The sequence below is a fragment of the Pristis pectinata genome, chromosome 5 (assembly GCF_009764475.1).
Source record: "Pristis pectinata isolate sPriPec2 chromosome 5, sPriPec2.1.pri, whole genome shotgun sequence".
Taxonomy (NCBI): Eukaryota; Metazoa; Chordata; class Chondrichthyes; order Rhinopristiformes; family Pristidae; genus Pristis; species Pristis pectinata.
Window position 1 is genome coordinate 100,713,257 of NC_067409.1, and position 22,681 is coordinate 100,735,937.

At 40.2% G+C, this 22,681-nt stretch overlaps 1 protein-coding gene across 4 annotated transcripts in view; it reads right to left on the bottom strand.

The window, feature by feature from the left end:
- The window catches only part of lars2 (leucyl-tRNA synthetase 2, mitochondrial), a 68,104-nt gene that overhangs the window by 17,192 nt on the left and 28,231 nt on the right, over positions 1–22,681 (bottom strand). For all 4 annotated transcript variants that reach the window (XM_052016164.1, XM_052016163.1, XM_052016166.1 and 1 more), the window contains 9 exons: positions 22,152–22,256; positions 21,009–21,124; positions 19,799–20,082; positions 14,688–14,786; positions 12,737–12,874; positions 8,768–8,871; positions 7,017–7,199; positions 5,735–5,904; positions 1,918–1,995 (listed from right to left, as the gene is read on the bottom strand). In XM_052016164.1, the coding sequence (XP_051872124.1) occupies positions 1,918–1,995; positions 5,735–5,904; positions 7,017–7,199; positions 8,768–8,871; positions 12,737–12,874; positions 14,688–14,786; positions 19,799–20,082; positions 21,009–21,124; positions 22,152–22,256 (1,277 nt within the window). The remainder of the gene's footprint in view (positions 1–1,917; positions 1,996–5,734; positions 5,905–7,016; positions 7,200–8,767; positions 8,872–12,736; positions 12,875–14,687; positions 14,787–19,798; positions 20,083–21,008; positions 21,125–22,151; positions 22,257–22,681) is intronic.

Consider the following 22,681-nt stretch of genomic DNA (forward strand, 5'->3'; position numbering starts at 1 on the left):
AGAAGCTATTCCCAAAAGACTGCTTTCCCAAGTCAAAAAATACTTTCACAGACTTGTTTATTCAACTGATGTGGAAATGAGTGGGAAAGAAGACAAGAATGCAGAAGACACCAACATCTTCCTCATTACCTAGAACAGAACTTGTGTTGCAGTTTATTGCTAAGGCAACTGCTCGAGCAACTTCTTTTTAAAGTGGTTCCTTAAGAGTTGATAACTTGCAGCTATATTATGCATTACTCATAATGGAAATCAAAATCTGGAAGGTTAAGGGGGAGAATTAAGGAATGAACAGGACAACGTAGAGGAAGGAGAACAAAGTTGTATATGAAACAAACAGTGCGTGTTTCCACCTTAAGCTGTTAAATTAGCCCCTGAGAGAACTTCATGGAGTAATTAATTGGAACAGGATTCATTCCATCTGTTGAGTTACAATTGGATACCCATCAAAATAACAAAACTTCAAATATGGCCACTAAATATGGCAATCACACCTGGAGGCAGGTACCCGAAAGGAAAACAAAGATAAACAGAATCAGGCAAACTTTAGAAATATGGAGGAACAGGATGCATTAAAATAACAATAATAGAAATTGTAAACTGTCTTTTGTGATTTCAAAGCTGAAAATCAATTGAAAGGCTAACAAAATATAATGGAAATCGCAATAGAAGTTGAATTAAAGATAGAATTTGCTAATTCAACAACAGTTGTGCAGTGTTATACCTTGAAGAAACCTGCTGCAGAGAAGGAACTGACTAATAATTACTAATATTCTGCATGTAACTGAAGTTTAAATCAGCAACTCAAATACTGAGCAGACAGTTATAGAAAAGATACTTAGCCCTTCGGTAATATTTCAGAAAAAATCCTCAATTCTCTATTCTCGCCATTTTTTCCTGTTAGGGTTAGTTTCGAGAGGCGTGTTTGATTTGAGGTGGGTGAAGGGAGAGGTGGTGCAAGTCGGTTTCAGCTCGTAGCAGCTTCACTTTCAATTATTTGTGCCTTACCTACCACCTCACTACCACTGCACTTTCCACCCTACGATCCTTGCACCATTCTCCGATTGTTATCCTCTCCTCATTCCTATCACTACCGCTAGCTCCTTTAATTTGAGCTACCTACTTAATTCAATGGGAATGAGGAGTGGATTATCTGGAAGACTTTTTTCTGAACATGTGTAAACCTCTGCATCCTCTTCTTCAACAATGTTACTCACATTTATCCTCCATCTACTAACTCCAACCTCAGTGGCCTTGGACCAAGAGCAAGACAGATGAAGGGTGTGGTAGGGAATGTGGGGAGAATGAAATGGGATTAATGTAAATGGATGCTTGACACTCAGTGTGGACGGTGGATTGAAGAGTCTCTGTGCAGCATGAATTGATGTGACCTCCCTCCCCATCTCTATTCCTACAGCCCTCAACGGTTTTTATTTTCTTAAAAGATTAAACTTACTTGTCTCCCTAAAATTAATTCTGATTACGTGCATTTTGTACCTGCTACTCTTTATGCTTTTAACGGCCTAGCTAAACACAGGAGAATGAAACCAGGACTTGCTTCATGTCCTCTTGTAACACTACAGCAAGAAGCTCTTCATCTTCTTTTCCTCCCTGTGGGGAATTCCTGGCTACCATCTGGCAGACAAACCATTGTTTATTAAACTTCACTTTCAAAAGTGCAAAGGATAACACCATTCACTACTGAAATACAAGTTATTTGAAAACCATAAAAGGTGTTAAGAATAAATTCATTGAAATTTAATTTCAATTCAGCATTAAATATTTTAGTTCTTAACAACATTGAAATTCAAAGCTGCCTGACAGATGTTGTGCCCTTCCTCTGACTGAGATACTTACAGTCAGTTGTACTCACTAACTTCCTGCTTCTTTGCGCTTAGAGATTTGTGGAACTGCACTTACTGATAAAGTGTTCGTGAGGCCCATTAGCCGGGATATTGCAGCATTCAGCAGGAAATCCTCGGTCATGTAGCTGGTTACCTAAACATATTTAAGTAATGGAAACACAATTAAAAACAATTGTTGCAATGCTTGGCCAGCTGAGTGGAAATTGCAGCCAGCTCTCCTCTGCTCTAGAAACGGAGACAGACATTTAGTGTAGTTTTACCCTGGTAGGATGATTTAAAATAATAGTTGGTTGATGTCAAATGTGGCACAGTGTGCCATCTTTTGGAGGAGACATTAAAAAACAAAATTGAGGCCCTGTCTGGACACTATTTCAAAGGAGTTATTGTCAGTGTTCAGGTGAATATTTACCCTTTAAATTATCTGAACACTATTACACTACTATTTATGGGAACTTGCTGCATGCAAATTGTAATTGTCTACTTCTTTTCTACACTACCATAAGATAAGATAAGATCTTTATTAGTGACATGTACATCGAAACACACAGTGAAATACATTTTTTGCGTAGAGTGTTCTGGGGGCAGCCCGCAAGTGTCACCACGCTTCTGGCGCCAACATAGCATGTCCACAACTTCCTAACCTGTACGTCCTTTGGAATGTGGGAGGAAACCGGAGCACCCAGAGGAAACCCACGCAGACACGGGGAGAACGTACAAACTCCTTACAGACAGTGGCCAGAATTGAACCCGGGTCTCTGGTGCTGTAAAGCATTACGCTAACCACTACACTACAATTCCTAAGTCATTACTTGGCTGTGAAATGCACTGTATCAGCCTATGGTCACAAAAGACATTTTAGAAATGCAATTCTTTTTTTTATGAATATTGCAATTCAGAATGTGGGGTTAAGTTCACAATGATAATAACCAAAATAAAACTTGAGCAGTTAATCATCACTCACAAGAACACAGAGATTACCATTTTGGCTTGCTTTAAATTTTTGATGCTATTAAGTTCTATTTTATGTCATTCACGGAGCAAGCTTCATCACTGATAGGCAACTATTCATCCAGAATCTCCTAGCCAAAGGATTAATGGTTACAAATGATCACCGATTACCCCCATTTTTCCCTGTTATGCTGGCAATTTTCTCCCTTCTCATTTCACCTGAAAACGGCAAGAATTAGTTGAGCTTTAATTTCAAGGGCATCCTTGAACTGGACAAGTACAAGCAGAGATATCCCAGCTATCTCCAACTCTCAATCAATGGACATAAATGCTTTTAATAACAGTTCCAGTAGCAGAATTATTGGTAATCAGAAGACACAAACTTTCTCCAGATACATTCCCACATTGAATAATTTCTTCAATTCCACTTATTTTCTCCAGACCTAAAGAGTAGCTATGGGAACTCACAGGAGTTCAAGCTATGCTCATCTGTTTGTGGGATATGTCAAACACAGTCTGTCTTTTGATCCTGGAACGTCAAAGGATGAGAGGTGACCTGATAGAAGTATATAAAATCATGAGAGGCATAGATAGGGTAGATAGAGTCTTTTTCCCAGGGAGGAAATGTCAAATACTAGAGGGCATAGCTTGCTTCAGTGCTGAATTATTCCATAACTATTAACAACATTCCTTGTCATAAATCCTCCACTGTAAACCAATAGCTCAAAGGCTAACTATCAGGCTGCAATGGAGATCAGCCATTTCCGGTATAGAACAAAAATAACTGATGATACCTCCACAGTATGAATGTTTTTTCTGTAAAGTGCAATGAACAATCTTTATTTCCATTCTTCCCTCTTCCAAGATCGCTCCCATCTGCTTTATTAGACCCTTCTAACAGTTGTGGAAGGTTACTTGTGTCCTTTCTAGTGAGGACAGAACCAAAGTATTTGTTTAATTGCTTTGCTATTTCTTTGTTCCCCATTATTAATTCCCCTCTTGTTGACTGTTGAGGGTCTACACTGGATTTCTTTAATCTTTCTTTTTCTGTATTTGTTGAAGCTTTTCCAGTCCATTTTATGTTTCTTGCAAATTTACTTTCATGCTCCATTTTTTGCTTTCCTGACCAGTGTTTTTGTCCTTTCTTGCTGAAATCTAAACTGCTTGCAAACCTCAGGCTTGATACTTTGACATTCTCATGTGACTCATCTTTGGATCGCATGTTCTCCTTAACTTCTTTTGTTCACTGTGGTTGGTTTGCTTTTCCTTTTGTATTTTTATGCCAGGCATGAATGTTTAGATGCTACTGAAAATCAAAACAAACTAGATGCTCAAAATCTGAAATAAAAACAGAAAATGCTGGAGAAACTCAGCAAGTCAGGCAGCATCTGTGGAATGAAAATAAGTGTTAACCCTTCAGGTCTGAGACCCTCCATCACATAACGTAACTGTTGCAGCATTAATTCTTTAAATGTTTGCCATTGATAATCCACTGTCATGCTTTTTAATGAGTCTCCGCAGTCTGTCATAGCCAACACACTTCTCATCATAGTTTCCTTTGTTTAAATTAACGGTCTTAGTTTTGGATTTATCTACTTTACTTTCTAGTTCCACTCTTCCCTTTTAGACCTTCTCACATAGCACAATACTCAGTCTACGTTACCTCACAGGCTGCTCCACATAATGAAGAATTCTGGAAGGCAAAAAACTAGGAAGTAAAAAGCTTCAATTCTTATGAAGAATTTCAAACATCTTTATAAGAACATTAAAAACTTAAAATAACCTAAAAGTTAATTACTTCAAAATCCATAAAATTTTGAAATAATTATCATGAGGTAGACAAGACTCGAAATGTAGAAATTAGCATGCAATTGCCAGAAAGGTTAAGTTATGACTTGGTAAACCTTTTAAAAACACAGTTGCATCTGAGCTAACATTGCCTTGAATTTTCACATCACAGTGGGAGCAGTTTCTAAGTTCACATCATATCATTTACTTCTGAAGGTTGAACTAGAGGATCCTGCGACAGGGAACCAAGTAGAGGAGCAAAGTATCAATGAAAGCATCTTCCATGTTAAACTGGATTTGTGCACAGTCCAAGAGACGCTGTCAGATAAATTCATAATAAAATGGTTCCTAGATTTTGCTATATACCTGATTTTCACAATCCTTTATCCATAAGGTTCCAGTTCAAGTTATCTCACAAGTACCATTTTGTGCTTTGTATTCAAGAGCAGATTGATTCACGGAAGGTCTCATTTCAGGCTTTGGTAATTTTTATCCCTTTTGTGGGGGCATATTTGCTTGGAAAGATGGTAGGGAATAGTTGAAAACAGCATGGAAGCAGCAAATGCACAAGTACCCCACACAGCACCAGCTTGTGCCTCATCACTGAGAATTCACCGGCAAGACCGAATTGGTCAGTCCTAACCACAAGAAATAGAAGCCATTGTGCCTTGAACCTACCCTACATCTCAATAAGATTGGGGCTGAGCCAATAACTCCATGCTATTTGCCAGCCTGATTTCCAAACATATATCAATCTCAACTCTGAACATAATTAACAAATGAGTATCCACATATCTTGTAGTGAAGATTCCAAAAAATCACAGCCCTGAGTGAGATTTACATTGGAACATTAATATCAATTTCATGTTAACAAATTATTTGCACTCAAATTATCATTGTGGGGAGTGGAGGAAGGGAGAAGAATAAAGGGTGGAGAGAAATTTTGGAAGACATTTCATAGCTTCTTTTTCTTAACTATTTACAGGCTCTTCAGAACATAGAAATAATTGATCATCACAACAGGACAGTTTAAAGTATCCATTTTGAAGGAGGGATTCCTCAACAACCCCAATCATTCGATGTTTGAGACAAACTATATGAACTGGTAGATAACCCAGTTAATCACACATGCTTACTTGTGAAACTGTGTAGTTTTTGCTCTGCCATAACTTCTTGGCTTCTGATTTCTCCTTTTCATTGAGGAGGTCCGGACAGGGGGTTATTCCAGCACTCCGAGCATCAATCAACTTTGTGACCAGGGTCCAGAGACGCACTTGCCACCTCAGCACACCAGGAATGGCATCCGCTGAGGGTAGAGAAGGACAAACTAATAAGTATTCTGCAGGGTGCAGCATCCAGCGTCCTCAGGTCAGCTCAACATGCTTGGCTGTCAAAGCATTAGCACATATTAGTTTCTACTTGTGACTCTGTGACTTCCTCATTCTCAAGAATCTGTCTGATGTCCTTTTAAAATCATTGACAGAATCAGCAGCTTTTCAGGTTGAGCATGCCAAGTCCTGACAACTCCGAGAGAAGAAATTTTTCTTCATCAGTCACCGATTCATTGTCTTCTATTTGCTCCAATCAGATCACCTGCAAATAATGAGGCCTTCACCATCCCCTCTCAGCCAGCACTGCCACCATTGTGTTGTTTGGGCTCGCTGCCCAATCAGAAACATTATCTTTGTTCTCTCTACCCTCCCCCTTCTCTGCAACTTAAACCATGTTTGATTTCTAACCTTTCTCAGTCCCAATAAAATGTCATAAATCTGAAATGTCCGTTTCCCCTCCTGCTGTCTGATCTGCTGAGCATTTCTAGCATATTCTATTTCGATTTCAAACTTTCCAGTATCTGCGTTTTGTCGACTCTATGAGCCCCAGTGAATCATTATACTCTCAAATCTATATAAAATCTGCAGTTTTTATTCCTAATTCCCAGTTTTTATTCCTAGGAGGGGAGTGTCGCTGGCAAGGCTGGCACTTTCTGCTCATCCCTAAATATTCTCATGGTGGTGGTGAGCCACCTTCTTGAACTTCTGCAGTCTGTGTGAAGACTTACCTACACTCCTGTGAAGTAAAAATACCAGGTTTTGGACGCACTGATAAAGAAATAAATGGTAATAAATGGTGATAGATTTCCTACTCAGGTTGGTGTGTGACTTGGAAGACAACTTGCAAGTGATAGTGTTCCCATTCCAATGCTTCCTTTGTCAGCTTCGGTCACAGAGATCATGGATTTTGGGGATCCTATTAAAGAAGCCTTGATGAACTGATGCATTTTGTAGTCAGTACACACTACAGTCATACTGGTGGAGGGAGGGAGTTTCATTTATGGTGAGAGGATGCTCTGTCCTGGAAGGTGTCACACATATCAACAGCAATAAGATATCTGTTGGCTGCTTGAGCTGAGTCACTTACTTTTAATGTCCCATAGAATGTCCTGCTCAGGAGGGGCAGCGTAGAGAATATACAGGCGCACAGTATCAATCCCATACTGCTGGACGACCACTGCTGGGTCAATGCCATTATATTTGGATTTGCTCATCTTTTCCCAGGTGATCTGGAGTTTCTCTGAGGTCCTAGCATGAACTGGATCAGGGCCTTGTAAGAAAAATGAAGACAGCAAAATAGAAATAAATACATTTTCTGAGGTCAGTCTGTCACGTCCAAATATTATGCCAAGTTTTTGGTTTAATTCTTTACGAGATGTGGGCGTCACCCTCAAAGCCATTATGAGTTGCCCATGAACAGAGTGGCTTGCTGGGCATTTTCATATGTTTGAATCAACCATATTGCTATGGGTCTGGAATCACATCAAAGCCAAACCGGCAGGGGTGATAGATTTCCTTCATTAAAGGACATGCGCGAAACAATTAATTTTTGAGATAATCCAACTGTTTCATGGTCGCTGTCACTGACACTAATCTGTCAACCTAGATATATACAAGTAATTAACAGAAGTAGAATTTGCCAGCTGCTGCGGTGGGATTTCAGCTTCTGACCCTCGTTCCAGTAACATAACCACAATGTTGTACTCCATCTTTTCCTGATAAAAGCAGAACTGGGCTGATGAATTACCACAAAGCACAGACACTGTAAAACACACATCTTAACTGATACTGATCAAAAACACTTGAAAAATATATAGGTTTTCAGGAAAAGTCAATTAAGTTGTTTGCCTCATTACTCTTCTAGTTGACATAGTGATCATTCCCCCCACCTCAAAGCTTGTTCCTCAAACTGGAGCAGACTAATGATGGAAAATATCTATTCCATACAATAACCTTGTAAAATCCAGCAGATGTCAGCCAGAGTAGCAACAGATATCAGAGGTGCCGGATACAACTATATGGACAAGACAGGAGGATGAAACCAGCTTTGATGAAACAGGGGAATAGATCTTGGTCTCCGCATGAAATCTGTACCATAAACTGAATCCAACTGCCTTTGCTCCATAGGCATTTATAAATTTACCCAGCAAAAGTCTGTCAATCTTAGGCAGAGTGGGGGCAGCCAAGGGAGAGGGAATTAGCATTTACAACAAAATATATTCAATAAAAAGATATGCTATAGTCCAAATTGTTCAATACAAGCCCAATGCACAAGGCTCTTGGTTGAGCAGCAACTTGATTTAAAGTTCTCACCCTTTTTTTAATAAATTCCTCCATTAATTCCTTCTTGTCTGAATTCTCCTCCATCCCTGCACTCTCCGATCTTCTAATTCTGGCCTTTTAAACAACCCCGAATTTAATTACTTCACCATGCTTTCATGGTGATAGCCATGCCTTCAGCTGCAAAGGCTCTAAACATCGGGATTTCTTGCTAAAACCTCTGTCCCTCTACATCTCCTTCCTCTTTGAAGATGCTCTTTAAAACCTACTGCTAATCTAATCCTTTGTACATCTGCTCTGGTAATATGAGGCGTGGCATCAAATTCTGTGTTTGATAATCTACAGAAGTGCCTTGGAATGTTTTTTCTTCTTTACCTGTGTTATATAAATTGAAACAGTTATCAAAATAACCTCAAACTATTTGGGCAAAAGGAAAATGTATGACAATGTGGACCCAGTAATTTAACGTGCAAACATATAGTTCAGGATCCAAAGCAGGTGGTTTTCTTTATACATCCACATAAAATCATTGGCACCTTTCCTTATCCAACCACTTACCACTGAAACTTATTTCTTCTTTCTTCAGATACTGGCCATTCGATGGCAACCGATAGGTCTTCCCCTTGATAAGTCCATGAACGAGGAGTTTGTGGAAAGGTTCCCTGCACCCAGACCAGAGAATGGGAAAGCTCAGATTATGCAAAAGAAATCAAGTGACCAGAGAGTGACAGATGAATGACATTTATTGCAACACTATAGCAACTTTTAAGTAGGAAAACGGATAAAAAAAACAAACGATTATCCTCACCGGGAATAGTTGGCATTGCAATCGATTTTGCATTAGGAAGAGCAGAGACAACAGAAATTAAATTCAAATCAAATTAAAATGCTAAAAGGAAACACTTCTGCCAGCTGCAATCTCCAGCAATCCACCCTCTCAGATCTGCCCTTGTGCTTTCTCCTCTCTTCTCCGCATCTTAAAAATGGTTTCACCACTCATTTTTCCCAGTTCCAATAAAAAGCCCCTGTCCTGAAACATTAATTCAGTTTCTCTCTCCACAGATGCTGCCTAAACTGATGAGTATTTCCAGCATCTGTATTATTTTCTTTCATACTAAAAGACAACTCTGCTTTGGCTTTCCTCTTGATACTACATTCTGCAAAGACTCATTTATCAGTCTTGGTAGTGGCCAGAAGAGAATGGACAAGTTCTTTTCGAGCATGGAAGAAAAACAAGTGGTTCCAGGTGTAACTTGGTCCTCAACCCTTTTATACACAGATGCAGAAAAGGCCTAAGATTATGTGGCTAAAACAGAGAAGGTAACCAAGATTTTATTTTTTAAAAAACCTTCAACTGTTTCACCTAGTCCAGCTAAACAAAAATATAACTCAGCTGAAAGTGCAACTTACTGTAAAGTTAAACTCACACACGACCATACACAAGGAAGTTGGAGCAGGAGAAGGCCATCTGACTCCCTCGTGCCTGCCCCACCATTCAATATAATCATCGATGATCCGCCTCAGGCCTTCTCTTCTGAGCCAGTTCCTCAAAGCCTTCCATTCCTGATGTGTCAAAAATTAATCTACCTCCCCTGTAAGTGCCTCCAATGGCCTGGCCTGCACAACCCACTGGGGCAGAGGATTCCAGAGATTCACCATCCTCTCAGAGAATAAATTCCTATACATCTCAGTTTTAAATGACTGCTCCCTTGTAACTATGTCCCTACATTCAAAATTCTCCCACATGTGGAACCATCTCAACATCTACTCTGTCATGCCCCCTTAAGATCTTTTACATTTCACTAAGATCACCCCTCATTCTACTAAACCCCTAAGCTGTCTGTGATAAGAAAAATTAGCAAGGAGAATCTCTTCTGCACTGCCTTCAATGCTAGCATGTCTTTTCTGATCTAAGGGGACCATAGCTGTATACTTTCCTGTACAAATGGAACAATATTTTTCTATTTTTAAACTCCACCTCCCTTGCAATAAAGGCCAATATGCCATTTGCCACCTTGGTTACGTTCTGCATCTTTCTGCGTTTCATACGAGAGCACCTAAATCCTTCTGTACTCAACTCAATTGCAGTCTCTTTCCATTTAGATAATATTCTGCCTTTTGATTCTTCCTGTTGAAGGACATGATCTCACACTTGCCTGCACTAAATTCCACTTACCAAGTTTCTACCCACTCACTCAACCTTTCTATATCGAGTCTAAATATGCTCTTTGCCACATGCTCTCCCTCCTGTTTCTGAGTCATTAGTGAGCTTGAATAGTTTGCACTCTGCCCCCTCCTTCAAGTCATTAATAGTGACAATAAAGAGTGATCCTTGGAGCACTCTTATGAGTTACATTTTTCTAGTCTGAAAAACACCCATTTAATGCATCCCCCTGTCTCTTCTGTGTTAACCAGTCTTCAATTCATGTTATAAAAACCAAAAATGCTGGAAAAACTCAACAAGACAGGCAGCATCTTTAGTTTCTATTTCAGATTTCCAGCATATGCAGTTTCTTTTGATTTCCAATTCACATTAACACACTTTCCCCAAAACCATGGGTTCTTAGCCTGTGCATCAGCCTTTTATATGGCACCTTTTTGAATGTCTTCTAAAAATCCAAATACACTACACCTACAAGTTCCCCTTTATTGACACTACTCATTATATACTTGAAGAACTTAAACAAAATTTTCAGACCTGATCTTCCTTTCTTAAAGCTGTATTGACTAGGTTGATTGCATTAAGATTTTCTAAATGACTAGCTATTTCTTCCATGATTATGGTTTCTGGCATGTCCTGAACAACTGATGTTAAGGCCACATCTGATTGGTCAGATGAGGGATGTATAGATTGCACTCCAAAGACTTGAGCCCAAATATTTGGCTTACGTATAGTGCCAAGGGAGTGCTGCACTATCAAAGGTGTTGGTGTTTTTCTGAGCAGGAGCCCTGTCTGTTCTCTGATGGATCACGTAGCATTATTCTGAAAATGAGCAGGGAAGTTATCACTGGGTCCCTGGTCAATTTGCTTCCTTCTAACATTATCACACAAAGACCTTAATTCTTCATTATCACATTGCTGCTTGTGGGAGCTTATTGTAGGCAAATTATCTGTTGCATTTCCTAATCTTCAAAAAAATACTTCAATGGCTTGAAAAGTACTTTATGAAATATCTATCTGGCAAGCAAACTCCAACAAACAACAACACGATAGCTGATTATTTGTTCATTGTTCCGTGATATTGAGTGAAGGATAAATTTGACCAAGACGTCAGAGGTAACACGCCTGTTCTTCAAAATAGCACTAGATCATCAGTTATGCATAACCAAGGATGGTGCAGTCGCACAGTTAAGTAGAGCTACTGCCTCACAGCTCCAGTGACCCAGGCTCAATCCTGACCTTGGGTGCTGTCTGTGTGGAGTTTGCACGTTCTCCCTGTGATTTCCTCTGGGCACTCCAGTTTCCTGTCACAACCTAAAGACATGCGGGTTGGTAGGTTAATTGGCTACTGTAAATTGCCTCTAGCACGTAGGCGAGTAGCTGAATCTGCAGGGATTTCATAGGAATGAGGGGAGAATAAAAATAGGATTAGTATAAATGGATACTTGATGGTCAGCATGGACTCAGAGAGCCTGTCTCCATGTAGTATAACTTTGGCTCTTTAAGACAGCAGAGTGACCTCATTTCAATATCTCATCTGAAAGAAAGTACCTCCTGCAGTGCAGCAGTCCTTCAGTGGTGCTCTCAGGTCAAGAGTTTTTTGCTAAATTTGCAGTCAAGTGCAGCCCTCCTCCACCAGAAATTCATTCCAACCAACTTGTACATTGTCAACAGGTGTTCAACTCATTCTTCGTTCAGTTTAAAAATTCATAAAAGTTTATGATGGCCACAGTCACGGCTGTTGAAAAAGGCACACCCGAGGTTTATTTTATCAGAATTGAGAAGAAGGTCACTGCCAAATCATATCCTGAAGGACATCCTTATAAAACTTGTGATGTCATTTATAAGCTTCTTCCCACTGGAGAAAACATAGGGGCATACAGCTCAAATGCCCCGCCTAGGGACAAATACCTGCTACTGCAGCTGATGGTTGAGAATCTGGAACAATCAAACCACAGCAACTCACTCAATAACAAATATCCTCTCCACACATCATGGCACATTAAAACAAACACACGAGCTCAATTCCAATGGCCAAGTGTGACATATGGGTTAAGAGACTATGAAACAGTTGGGGAAAAAAAAATTCACAGGAACACGAGAGACTACAGATGCTGGAAATCTGGAATCACACACAAAATGCTGGAGGAACTGAGCAGGCAGCATCTATGGAGGAAAATGAACAGTTGACGTTTTAGCCCGAGACCTTTCGTCAGGACTGGAAAGAAAGAGGGCAGAAGCCAGAATAAAAGAATGGGGGGGGGGGGGGGGGGGAGGACCACAAGCTGGCAGGCGATAGGTGACTCCAGGTGTGGGGGGAAGGTAGGTAGGTGATGCTTACATTTTTTGAGTAGAGATGAACTTGCCTGTATTTGACCATGTTTTGATCATTGCAGAAGTGACTAATAAATCTTGCATAGTATAGATGCATAACAGCGTGCTCTTTCCCTCCAATGTACAGATCTACAGGCATCCAGAAGTCTGCTAATGAACTGTCAAAGGGCCTTAAAAATAAGTAGTTACAGACAGTTAGCAGTTATATTCACAGCACAGGCATGGTTTTAGAAGTATACTTGCATTCACACTGCATATGTATTCCTTGGTTAAGCCAAACATTTTTGTTTATACACTGCCCAACCTCAATTTTCTGGGATGACTCGTTGCCAAGCAACTAGATGAGAATTTACAACACATATCAGATTATTACTGTTGTTGTTATCTTTAGTGGGATACCCATTTACAGCCACATGTATTGTAACTGAAAACATTTTACTGCCTTGCCATTATCCTTAAAGGGATTTCAGGTGGTAAAATCATCCACATCGAATAAGACTTTACTTACACACACCATGAAACCAAACTGCGCAAATGTGCCTAACCCATTCCCTGACCAAATACATAAGAATGAATTACTCCCCTATTGCTGGTTCCAGGGCTTAGTGAATTATGGTGCTTTCTTTCAAAATAAGTACTCAAATACTGGAAGAAGAGGAGCCATTCAGCCATTTGTTCAATGAAATCATGGCTGATCTGTAACCTAACTTCATATAAGCCCCACAAGTCTTAACACCCCACTTAAAAAAAAACTAACATGGAGTTACTATTAACAGTTGGCACATCATCAGTTATGAGTGGAGGAGGAGACCCCAAATTCCTACCTTTACTCCTGGCTTTAATTTTTAGATTACGATCCAGAGTCCCAGATTACCCGACAATGGAAAGAGTTACTCCCTCCTCTACCCCATCAGTTTCTCTGAATGCCTTCAAAGCTTCGATCAAGCCATCTCTTCTATATTCCAGGACACAAGCCAACTCTGTGTAATCTTTCTCCTTATGTTAACCTTTGAAGTTGAGAGTCATTCCAGTAGAACCACTCCAAACACACTCCAATGTTAATATGCCCCCTCTTTGGTCTAACTTTGCACTTATAACAGCATGATAACATTGAATTGTTTGATACAAACTAAAAAAAAGTGCAAAGATGCTCTATGTGAAGACTTGCATCCAAATTTAGCCGGTATATAAAGGGACGGAGGTTTATAGAAGTTTCAGACTACATTTGGAGTTCTCAGCACCACACTTTGGAAGCTAAAGGGTTAAATCATGAGGTCAAGTTGCATAGACTAAACTTGTATTCCTTTCTGTACAGGTTATGGGGTGATCTACTTGAAGTGTTTAAGATGGTTAAAGGGTTTGATTGGCAAATGGAGAGAAACTACTTCCCTTGATGCCAGGTCTAGAACAAGAAGAGATTCCTTTGAAATTAGAGCAAAGCTGTTCCGTGGTGATGTGAGGAAACCATTCTGCTCAAGGGATAGTGCAAGGCCTTAACACTCTCAGAAAAAAATCTGAAATCTGGGATAGATAAGTTGTTAGGCCGGGGTCTAAAGGGACACAAAATCAAGGCAGGCAAATGATGGAAAGTACAGATCAGCTACAACCTAACTAGGTGGAAGAACAAGATACAGAGGGTCTGCATCTTTTCTAAAGATAGTGGGCAGACAAAGAAATTTTCTTTCACTTCGGGACCGGTGGGGGTTGCAGGGATGGGTTGGAACTCACGATCTGAAAGGGCATGGAGGCAGAAACTCTCATGACATTTAAAAAAATCTCAAGAAGCATTTGATGAGCAATCACTTTCAGAGAGCCAGAGCTGAAGAGCAGCATTAGCCTAATAGCTTTCTTTTGTGCTGTAAATTATTATGACTCAACACTGCCCCAGACTCTAATGGAAGTTCATTCTAGCAAAGACTGTGGCAGAAAAAGGAGGGAAATATATTCACTTTATTATATAAAGAAAGTCATTTTCAAACTCACTTCTGACTGTTATGAGGATCAGTATATCTGTAGTAATACCAGGCTGAATCCACAAAGGTATCCATGGTGTCGGTCTCCCGTTTGGCAGGGCCCTTACACCTGCACAGGAATAGACAAGTTGTAAACTCTGCAAGTTTTGCAGCCAGCAGCTAAGCAACATTACAAGCTAAGCTGCAGCAAGCACCATAAGAATGCAGCAACTTCACCAACTGCAAGCAAATGATTGGGAAGAGAGAAATCTATCAAGAGCCAGAATAATCTCCAATAAAGACCCTTTATTTGCTACACTCTTCAAATGCTGCTCAGCAATCAAGTGTACTCCAAGAAAACAATTTATATTTACTGTAAAACTACAATAACCTGTTATCCAGAAATCCTGATGGTTTGGCATCTGGCTCAACGGATGCTGATTGCCACAACCTCTTTCACTCATTGGGGCCCCAGTCGCACGCTCCTTTCCAGTCACCCGCGTCCCAGTTCCCTTCCACTTACCAGGGCTCTGCTGCCACACTTCACCTCATTCACCAGGGCCCTGATTCCTGCGCTCCCTTGAAACTTAGCTGGTTCTATTATCCGCACTTCCTTGAAACTCACCTGATTCTGTTTCCCACACGTCCCTGAATGTTTCCCATGCTCCCCTTAAACTTACCGAGTTCACTGGAAAAACTTATTATTAAACTGTATAAAATCTAAAAGGTAGTGAATTCAATGTGCATTGGAGTATCAACAGAATAACATCCAGTAGTCAAGAAAATCTGCTTGTTTGGCACAAATATCCCAAGTGTGCCAGTATAACAAAGTTTAACTGTATATGGTGCACGTGACATAGTAAAACTTGCCCCGAAGCATCATGGGAATCTCTTTGCACAAAACTGATACTGAGCCACATGAGCAGGTATTATGGCAAGGGAACAACAACACGATCAAGAGAGTAGACTTAAGGGACATCTTAGAAGTAGAAAGGCAGCAGCACTTAGGGAAGGAACCCCAGACGCTAGGATCCCAGCAGCTGCAAGCACAGCAGCCAAAGATGGAGCAATTAAACTTGGGATGTGCAGAAGTCTTGAACTGGTGGTGCAGAGAGGGTTAAAGGGCTTGAGGCAGTTACAGAGAAAGGGAGGGACCAGATCATGGAGGTATTATGAAAAAGTGGGCACGATATGCAAATAGGAATTGGTGTAAGTTTGAACAAAGGCAGCACAGTTTTACAGTATATGAGGCAGACACTACTAAATCTAATATTGAATTCAGAAGAAACTTTTACACCTAGAGAGTAGTTAGAATGTGAAACTTACTTCCACCAAGAGTAATTGGGATGACAAGTACAAATACATTCAGCCTGATAAACACAAAATGGTATATTCAAGTCGAAAGAACTTGCTGTCATAGCAAGTTTCAGGATGTCCCAAACTGCATTGGAGCCAGTGATATGTATTTGAAGTGTGGCCACTGAGCAGAGAACACAGCAACCAACCTGCTCACAGTGTGAAATTTACCAGATAATTTCTTAGTAATATTCAGCGAGGGATAAGTATTGGTCAGGACATCGGGGAATAACTGCTCTTATTTGAAATAGAACCTTGGCATCATTTGTCTGCACCTGGAAAATCAAATATGGTCTTGGTTTATCATCTCATCTGAAAAGGATCCAACTCTTACAGTGTAGTGCACCCTCAGTACTGCCAAGAATTTTGTGCTCAAATTTCTGGGATGGAACTTGAACTCAGTCTTCTGACTCCAAGGCAAGAGTGCTACCCATAGAGTTATAGATGACACTTGATAGGAATGAAAAATATTACAAATCTTTCAATGATCCACCTCCTGTTCTTTACTGGCAAATTTGTCTATAAATTATTCACTCTGCTAAAAATAATACAATTTCACAACTTTGGATGCTACTTAGCCTACCACGTCAGTTTTAGTTCACTACCCAACCCAAAATGAGTCTCATGGGGTCCGACTACATGAATCCAATTCAGGTCAGGTCATCTTTGAAAAAATATTTAGTTCCTCAGACTTCAGTTGAATTGAACTGGGCTCAGAGCTGCCTCTTCTTTATACTTAAATATTATCTTGCTAGTGGATTGGGACAAGTTTTAAAAGAGAGAAACTCAGAGGGGTCAGGAATTCCCAGTGCTTGCTTGAGTAGGAGCATGTTGCATTTGCAAGGCAGTCCAGGAGTCCTGGTGCTAGTCAGGTAGCAAGATAATTATAGACACTGGGGCTCAGGTTAGTTGTCAGTCAGGTTTTAATTATGTACCCAAACTGACCTCTAATCCACCTAACCCTGTTCCCCTACAACTATTTAATTATTCTGGCACCAAAATATTTTTCTGCAAAAATGCTTTTAAAATTGATGAAGGATTTACATCCAACACAGTTTCTGGTAGGGCATTTCATTTGCTAACAATCTTGAGTGTTTAAGAATTTATCTGATTTCATTGTTTCATCTTTTGATGAAGATGTTAAAACATTATATCCTCTAGTTAGTAACCACTAACCAGTAGGAATACATCTCTCCATATCTTATGATGTTAGTAACCTTAAGGACTTATCCTTAAAGTCCATACTTTTAAAATGTTATAGTTAAAAATTAAGTAAGTTTTTTGTTAATGTCCAATGAGGCAGGATGGCCATAGTGACAATGATTGTGCTTAGCTTTGAACATAGAACACTACAGCACAGTACAGGCCCTTCAGCCCACAATATTGTGCTGACATTTTATCCTGCTCTAAGATCTAGCTAACCCTTCCCTCCCACATAGCCCCCTATTTTTCGATCATTCGTATGTCTATCTAAGAATCTCTTAAATGTCCCTAATGTATCTGCCCCCACATCCTCTGCTGGCAATGCATTCCACGCACCCACCACTCTCTGTGGAAAAGAACTTACCCCTGACATCCCCCTTATACCTTCCTCCAATCACCTTAAAATTATGTCCCTTCGTGTTAGCCATTGTCGTCCTGGGAAAAAGTCTCTGACAGTTCACTCGATCTATGCCTCTTGTCATCTTGTACACCTCTATCAAGTCCCCTCTCATCCTCCTCCCCTCCAAAGAGAAAAGCCCTAGCTCACTCAACCTATCCTCATAAGACATGCTCTCCAATCCAGGCAACATTCTGGTAAATCTCCTCTGCACCCTCTCCAAAGCTTCCACATCCTTTCTATAATGAGGCGACCAGAACTGAACACAATACTCCAAGTGTGGTCTGACCAGAGTTCTATAGAGCTGCAACATCACCTCGCGGCTCTTGAACTTAATCCCCCGACTAATGAAGGCCAACACACCATACACCTTCTTAACAACCCTATCAACCTTTGGTTATCAACTTGATTTCCAAGCAAGTATTCAGCAGTAAACCTGATATTAGACGACATACCCAATACGAGGTAACACTTTTAACAACATAAGTGATCTCTTACAATCAACAAATCTACCAAAATACTGTCTTGGCAACATAAACACAATAGAGTCCTTGTTTTTACTCCAAACTTTGTTGATAATATTTTCCCATCTGTGCAGCTAAGTCAGTACAAATTAAACAACTTACTTTCACATGCTTAAATGGAGAAGAAAAAAGAATGATGAATACACACTGGAATTTACTGTGGATTGCAATTTATAATGCTTTTCACATCAAGTGACTTTCCAAAAATTTCCTTTTGTGATTGCAAACTATCAATGAAAAGTCATAGGGTTATATAACACCGAAAACAGGCCCTTCAGCCCAACTCGTCCATGCCAACCAACTTGCCTAATTGAGCTAGTCCCATTAGCTTGCTCTAAACCTTTCCTATACATGTACCTGTCCAAGTGTCTTTTAAATGTCATAATTGTACATGCCTCTACCACTTCCTCTGGCAGCTCGTTTTGTACAGAGGAATCTTGGGGTCCAAGTCCATAGCTCGCTGAAAGTGACTGCACAAATTGATAGGGTGGTAAAGAAGGCATACAGCATGCTTGCCTTTATTAGCCGAGGCACTGAGTTCAAGAGTCAGGAAGTTATATTGCAGCTTTATAAAACTCTGGTTAGGCCACATTTGGAGTATTGCATTCAATTCTGGTCGCCTCATTACAGGAAGGATGTGGAGGCTATGGAAAAGGTGCAGAAGAGGTTTACCAGGCTGCTGCCTGGATTAGAGGGCATGTGCTATGAGGAGAGGTTGGACAAACTTGGGTTGTTTCCTCTGGAGTAGCAGAGGCTGAGGGGGGACCTGATAGGGTTATAAGATTATGGGAGGCATAGGTAGAGCAGACAGCTGGTATCTTATTCCCAGGGTCGAAATGCCTAATACTAAAGGGCATGCATTTGTGAGGGGGGAAGGTTCAAAGGAGATGTGTGGGGCAAGTATTTTACAGAGTGGTGTGTGCCTGGAATGCGCTGCCAGGGGTGGTAGTGGAGGTAAATACGATAGAGGCGTTTAAGAAGCTCTTAGACAGGTACATGAATATACAGATAATGGAGGGATATGGACGAGTAGGCAGAAGGGACAAGTTTAGTTAGGTGTTTAATTACTACTTTAGTTAGTTTGGCACAACATCGTGGGCCGAAGGGCCTATTCTTGTGCTGTACTGTCCTATGTTCCTTATGAGCACAACCCTGTGTGTAGAAAAACTGGTCATCAATGAACTGTTAAATCTACACCTCTTGTCACTAGTCAGTTGTGGCTCTGTTGGTAGCACAATCACCTGAGTCAGAAGGTTGTGGGTTCATGCCCTTGTCCAGAAATATCCAGAGTTACACTCTAGGGAAGTATAGTACTGTTGGATATTAAACAGTTGGAGTTCTCTTTTGAAGAAGTGACAAGAGGTTATTTCCATGTCCGGGAAAATGATTATCCTTCAATCAACATTACTAAAACAGATTATCTCGTGATTATCACAAGGCTGATTGTGGGAGCTCTCTGTTCACAAATTTGGCTTTCTTATTTCCAACATTACAATACTTCTACAACATGTGGGGTTGACTAAAAGTTGTGAAATATATCACAAACACGCAAGTCTTTCTTTACTTAATGTTCAACCTGCTATGTATTCTCTTTTTATTTCAATAAACTATTACAGCAGCTTTGAAGCTAACCCGTTGAGGAAATTAAAATTATTTACTTACTTGGGACAGGTACAATTTAACCATTCAGAGGCTGCAGATAGTGGGGAAATTCCTTTGGCTGTAAATGACTTAAGCTTAGGTAAAAGAACGGGCAGATCTTCAAAAGGGACTGGCACAGTGCCGCAAGACAGGCAATGGATGATAGGAATGGGTGTTCCCCAGTAACGTTGCCTGGATATCAACCAGTCACGCATTTTTGGACTTGTAAGATAGCCACCAATTCCAAGGTCTCTTGCACGCTTCAGTATGGCTTGAGTTGCAGACTGCCTCTCTAGTCCTGTAAACTGAAAGATTACACAGCCTGATTTAATATTAAAAATAAATCATCGTGATTTAATTTTTTTTTCCAGGATCTTATGTTGCCCATTTGTTTCCCATCTCTAATTGGCCTCAAGAAGGTAGTGATATGCCACCTTCTTGACCTGCTGCAGTCCTTCTAGTGAAGGTACTTCCACAGTGCTGTTGGGTAAGGAGTCCCAAGATTCAGACCCAATAGCAATGAAAGAATGATGATATTTTTCTAAGGTGGAAAGGTGTGCAATAAAAACAGAAAATGCTGAAAATACTCAGCAAGTCAGACTGCATGACTGCAAAGTGCTGTGGAAAATCCTGAGGCTGAGAAAGGTGCATTAGAAATGCATTATTGCTTATTTTTGTTGTCAGAGCTCTAACTTCTAGAGTAAGAAAACACCTTGAAGACCATACTCTATTGACCAGAGAAGACAATTCACTTATTAGCATACCATGGGCAGGACAAGCATATACCTGCCATCACTCTCTGCCAATGGAAAACAGCAGGTTCAGGGAAAGTACATGCAGGTAAGTATGCAACTGGATTTTCCACCAAAGCCTGGCAGCACCACGCTGACATGTTAACTAGCTTGACATGTTCAGCATTCAGTAGCCATAGAAAAGCACAGGACAGGAGTCACCAGTCAGCACGTCAAGTCTGTGGTGGCTCGCACAAAGAGCAATCCAGTTAATATCATTCCACTGCTCTTTCCCCATATTCCCCCAATATTCTTCTACCTCAAATCTCTTTTGAAGGCTGCTAATAAATCTATTAGCAATACCATATCAATTGGTATCTGTAAACGCATATTGTATAAAAGGTATTTCCTTTATGGAAGCATTGGAAGCAACGAAAGCATTCTAGTAAACTTCTTCCACACACGGTCACAAAGACCCAAAAGGCAGCTCCAGCACTAACCTCACCAGAATTCTGTAACTGTTCTGTGCCATCAGGTGAAGTTTCAAAGACCTCCCGCCACGGCAGACCCAACTTTTGTGCAACTGTTGCATCTTCTGGATTAACACTTGGAATACCTTTGTTAAAAAAAACACAAAAATGTAGGAAAGATTAACAGCACAATATTAAAGAAACATACTTGCTGCCATAATTTTTTTCTATTTAAACAGCTGCCTAATTTCTTCCCTTTGAACCACTTCAAGTCAGCACTGGTTGAGAGCTGTGGCTCAGTAGGTACATGTAACTAATACAGATATCTTATCTTGATCTTTAAGTCAGAAGGTCGTCACTTCAAATCCTATTCTGGAGACCCAAGCATGCGAGTCTCAGCCGAGTACTGAAGGTGCTCTGTTCTATCAGAGGTGCGATGTTGTGAGATGTTAAAATGGGACCCTGACAGCTTGCCAGGTGAGCTGAAAGATGCTATGGCATTATTTCAACAAGAGTAGGGGAGTTCTCACTAGCATCCAGGCCAATATTTATTCCACAATCGATATTTCCACAATTACCTGATCGACATCACGTTGCTATTTACTAAGCACAAATCATAGTTGTGGTTCCCACAATACAGTTATAAAGCTATTTGTGGTGACTCAAACAATGCTAAAGGAAAGTAAATCCCTCTTTTTCATTCCAGTTCCCCCTCCCTCCCCAGTGTAATTGAGGACCATGCAGTTACTGGGATGAGGCCATTCGCTCTATACACACAAACCAATATGGTAACAAAGGATTATACTCTTTCCTCCAACCCCCAGCCCTGTCACAATGGAAGTATCTCATTGTACTTAATGCCTACACGTTCTCAAAGTTGTCACAAAATGGAATAAATGGGCATTAGTACTGCAAACAGACCACTCATTCTTGTTTTCAAATCCATCCATGGCCTGCCCCTCCAAACCTCTCTAATCTCCCAATCAGGACTTAATAGTTTATCTCCAAATTTAACTGCTCCGCCACTGGAAGTCGTACCTTCAGTTGCTAAGATAAAGTAAATTCAAAAATCACACAGTTTACCTAAGAAATTTACTGATTTACCCAGGAGATAAAACAATCTAGAATATCTCTCCCTATCAGGGCAAGTTAAAGCAGAAATATATGCTTTACCTATGACAGTGTCGAGATGACCTTCAAACTCTTTCTTGGCTGAAATAACAAGAGGAATCTCTTGACCATTTAAAAGATTCACACCAGTGACTGGAGTTTGACAATCTGGAAATCAATTAGTAATGAATCATGGTTAGGCTCTTAAAACATCAATTTCTTTTCAATACGTATGCAACTGTTTTTCTGAGTGGACTTCATCTCACACAATCAAGAAGTTCCAGCTTTCAATAAAAACCTTGCCTTTACATTTCTGGACAGAGCAAAATACAACTTGTACTTCAAAAGAAAACTCCAGTTCTAAACTATTAGCTATAGATAGCCATTATAACATTCACGATTATACAATAGTTTAACTGACCCCAAAATTATGGTCATTGGCTTTTCGGGAAAATGAAAGCCAATGCACAACCGGTCATCAAAAAGAATATGTAATCAAAATGGAATTTGATCCATTTAGTCACATTGAGGCAGTAGCTCAGATTACAGGAATAACAGATCTTTTGTACGTTATAAACAAAATGGCTAGCTTT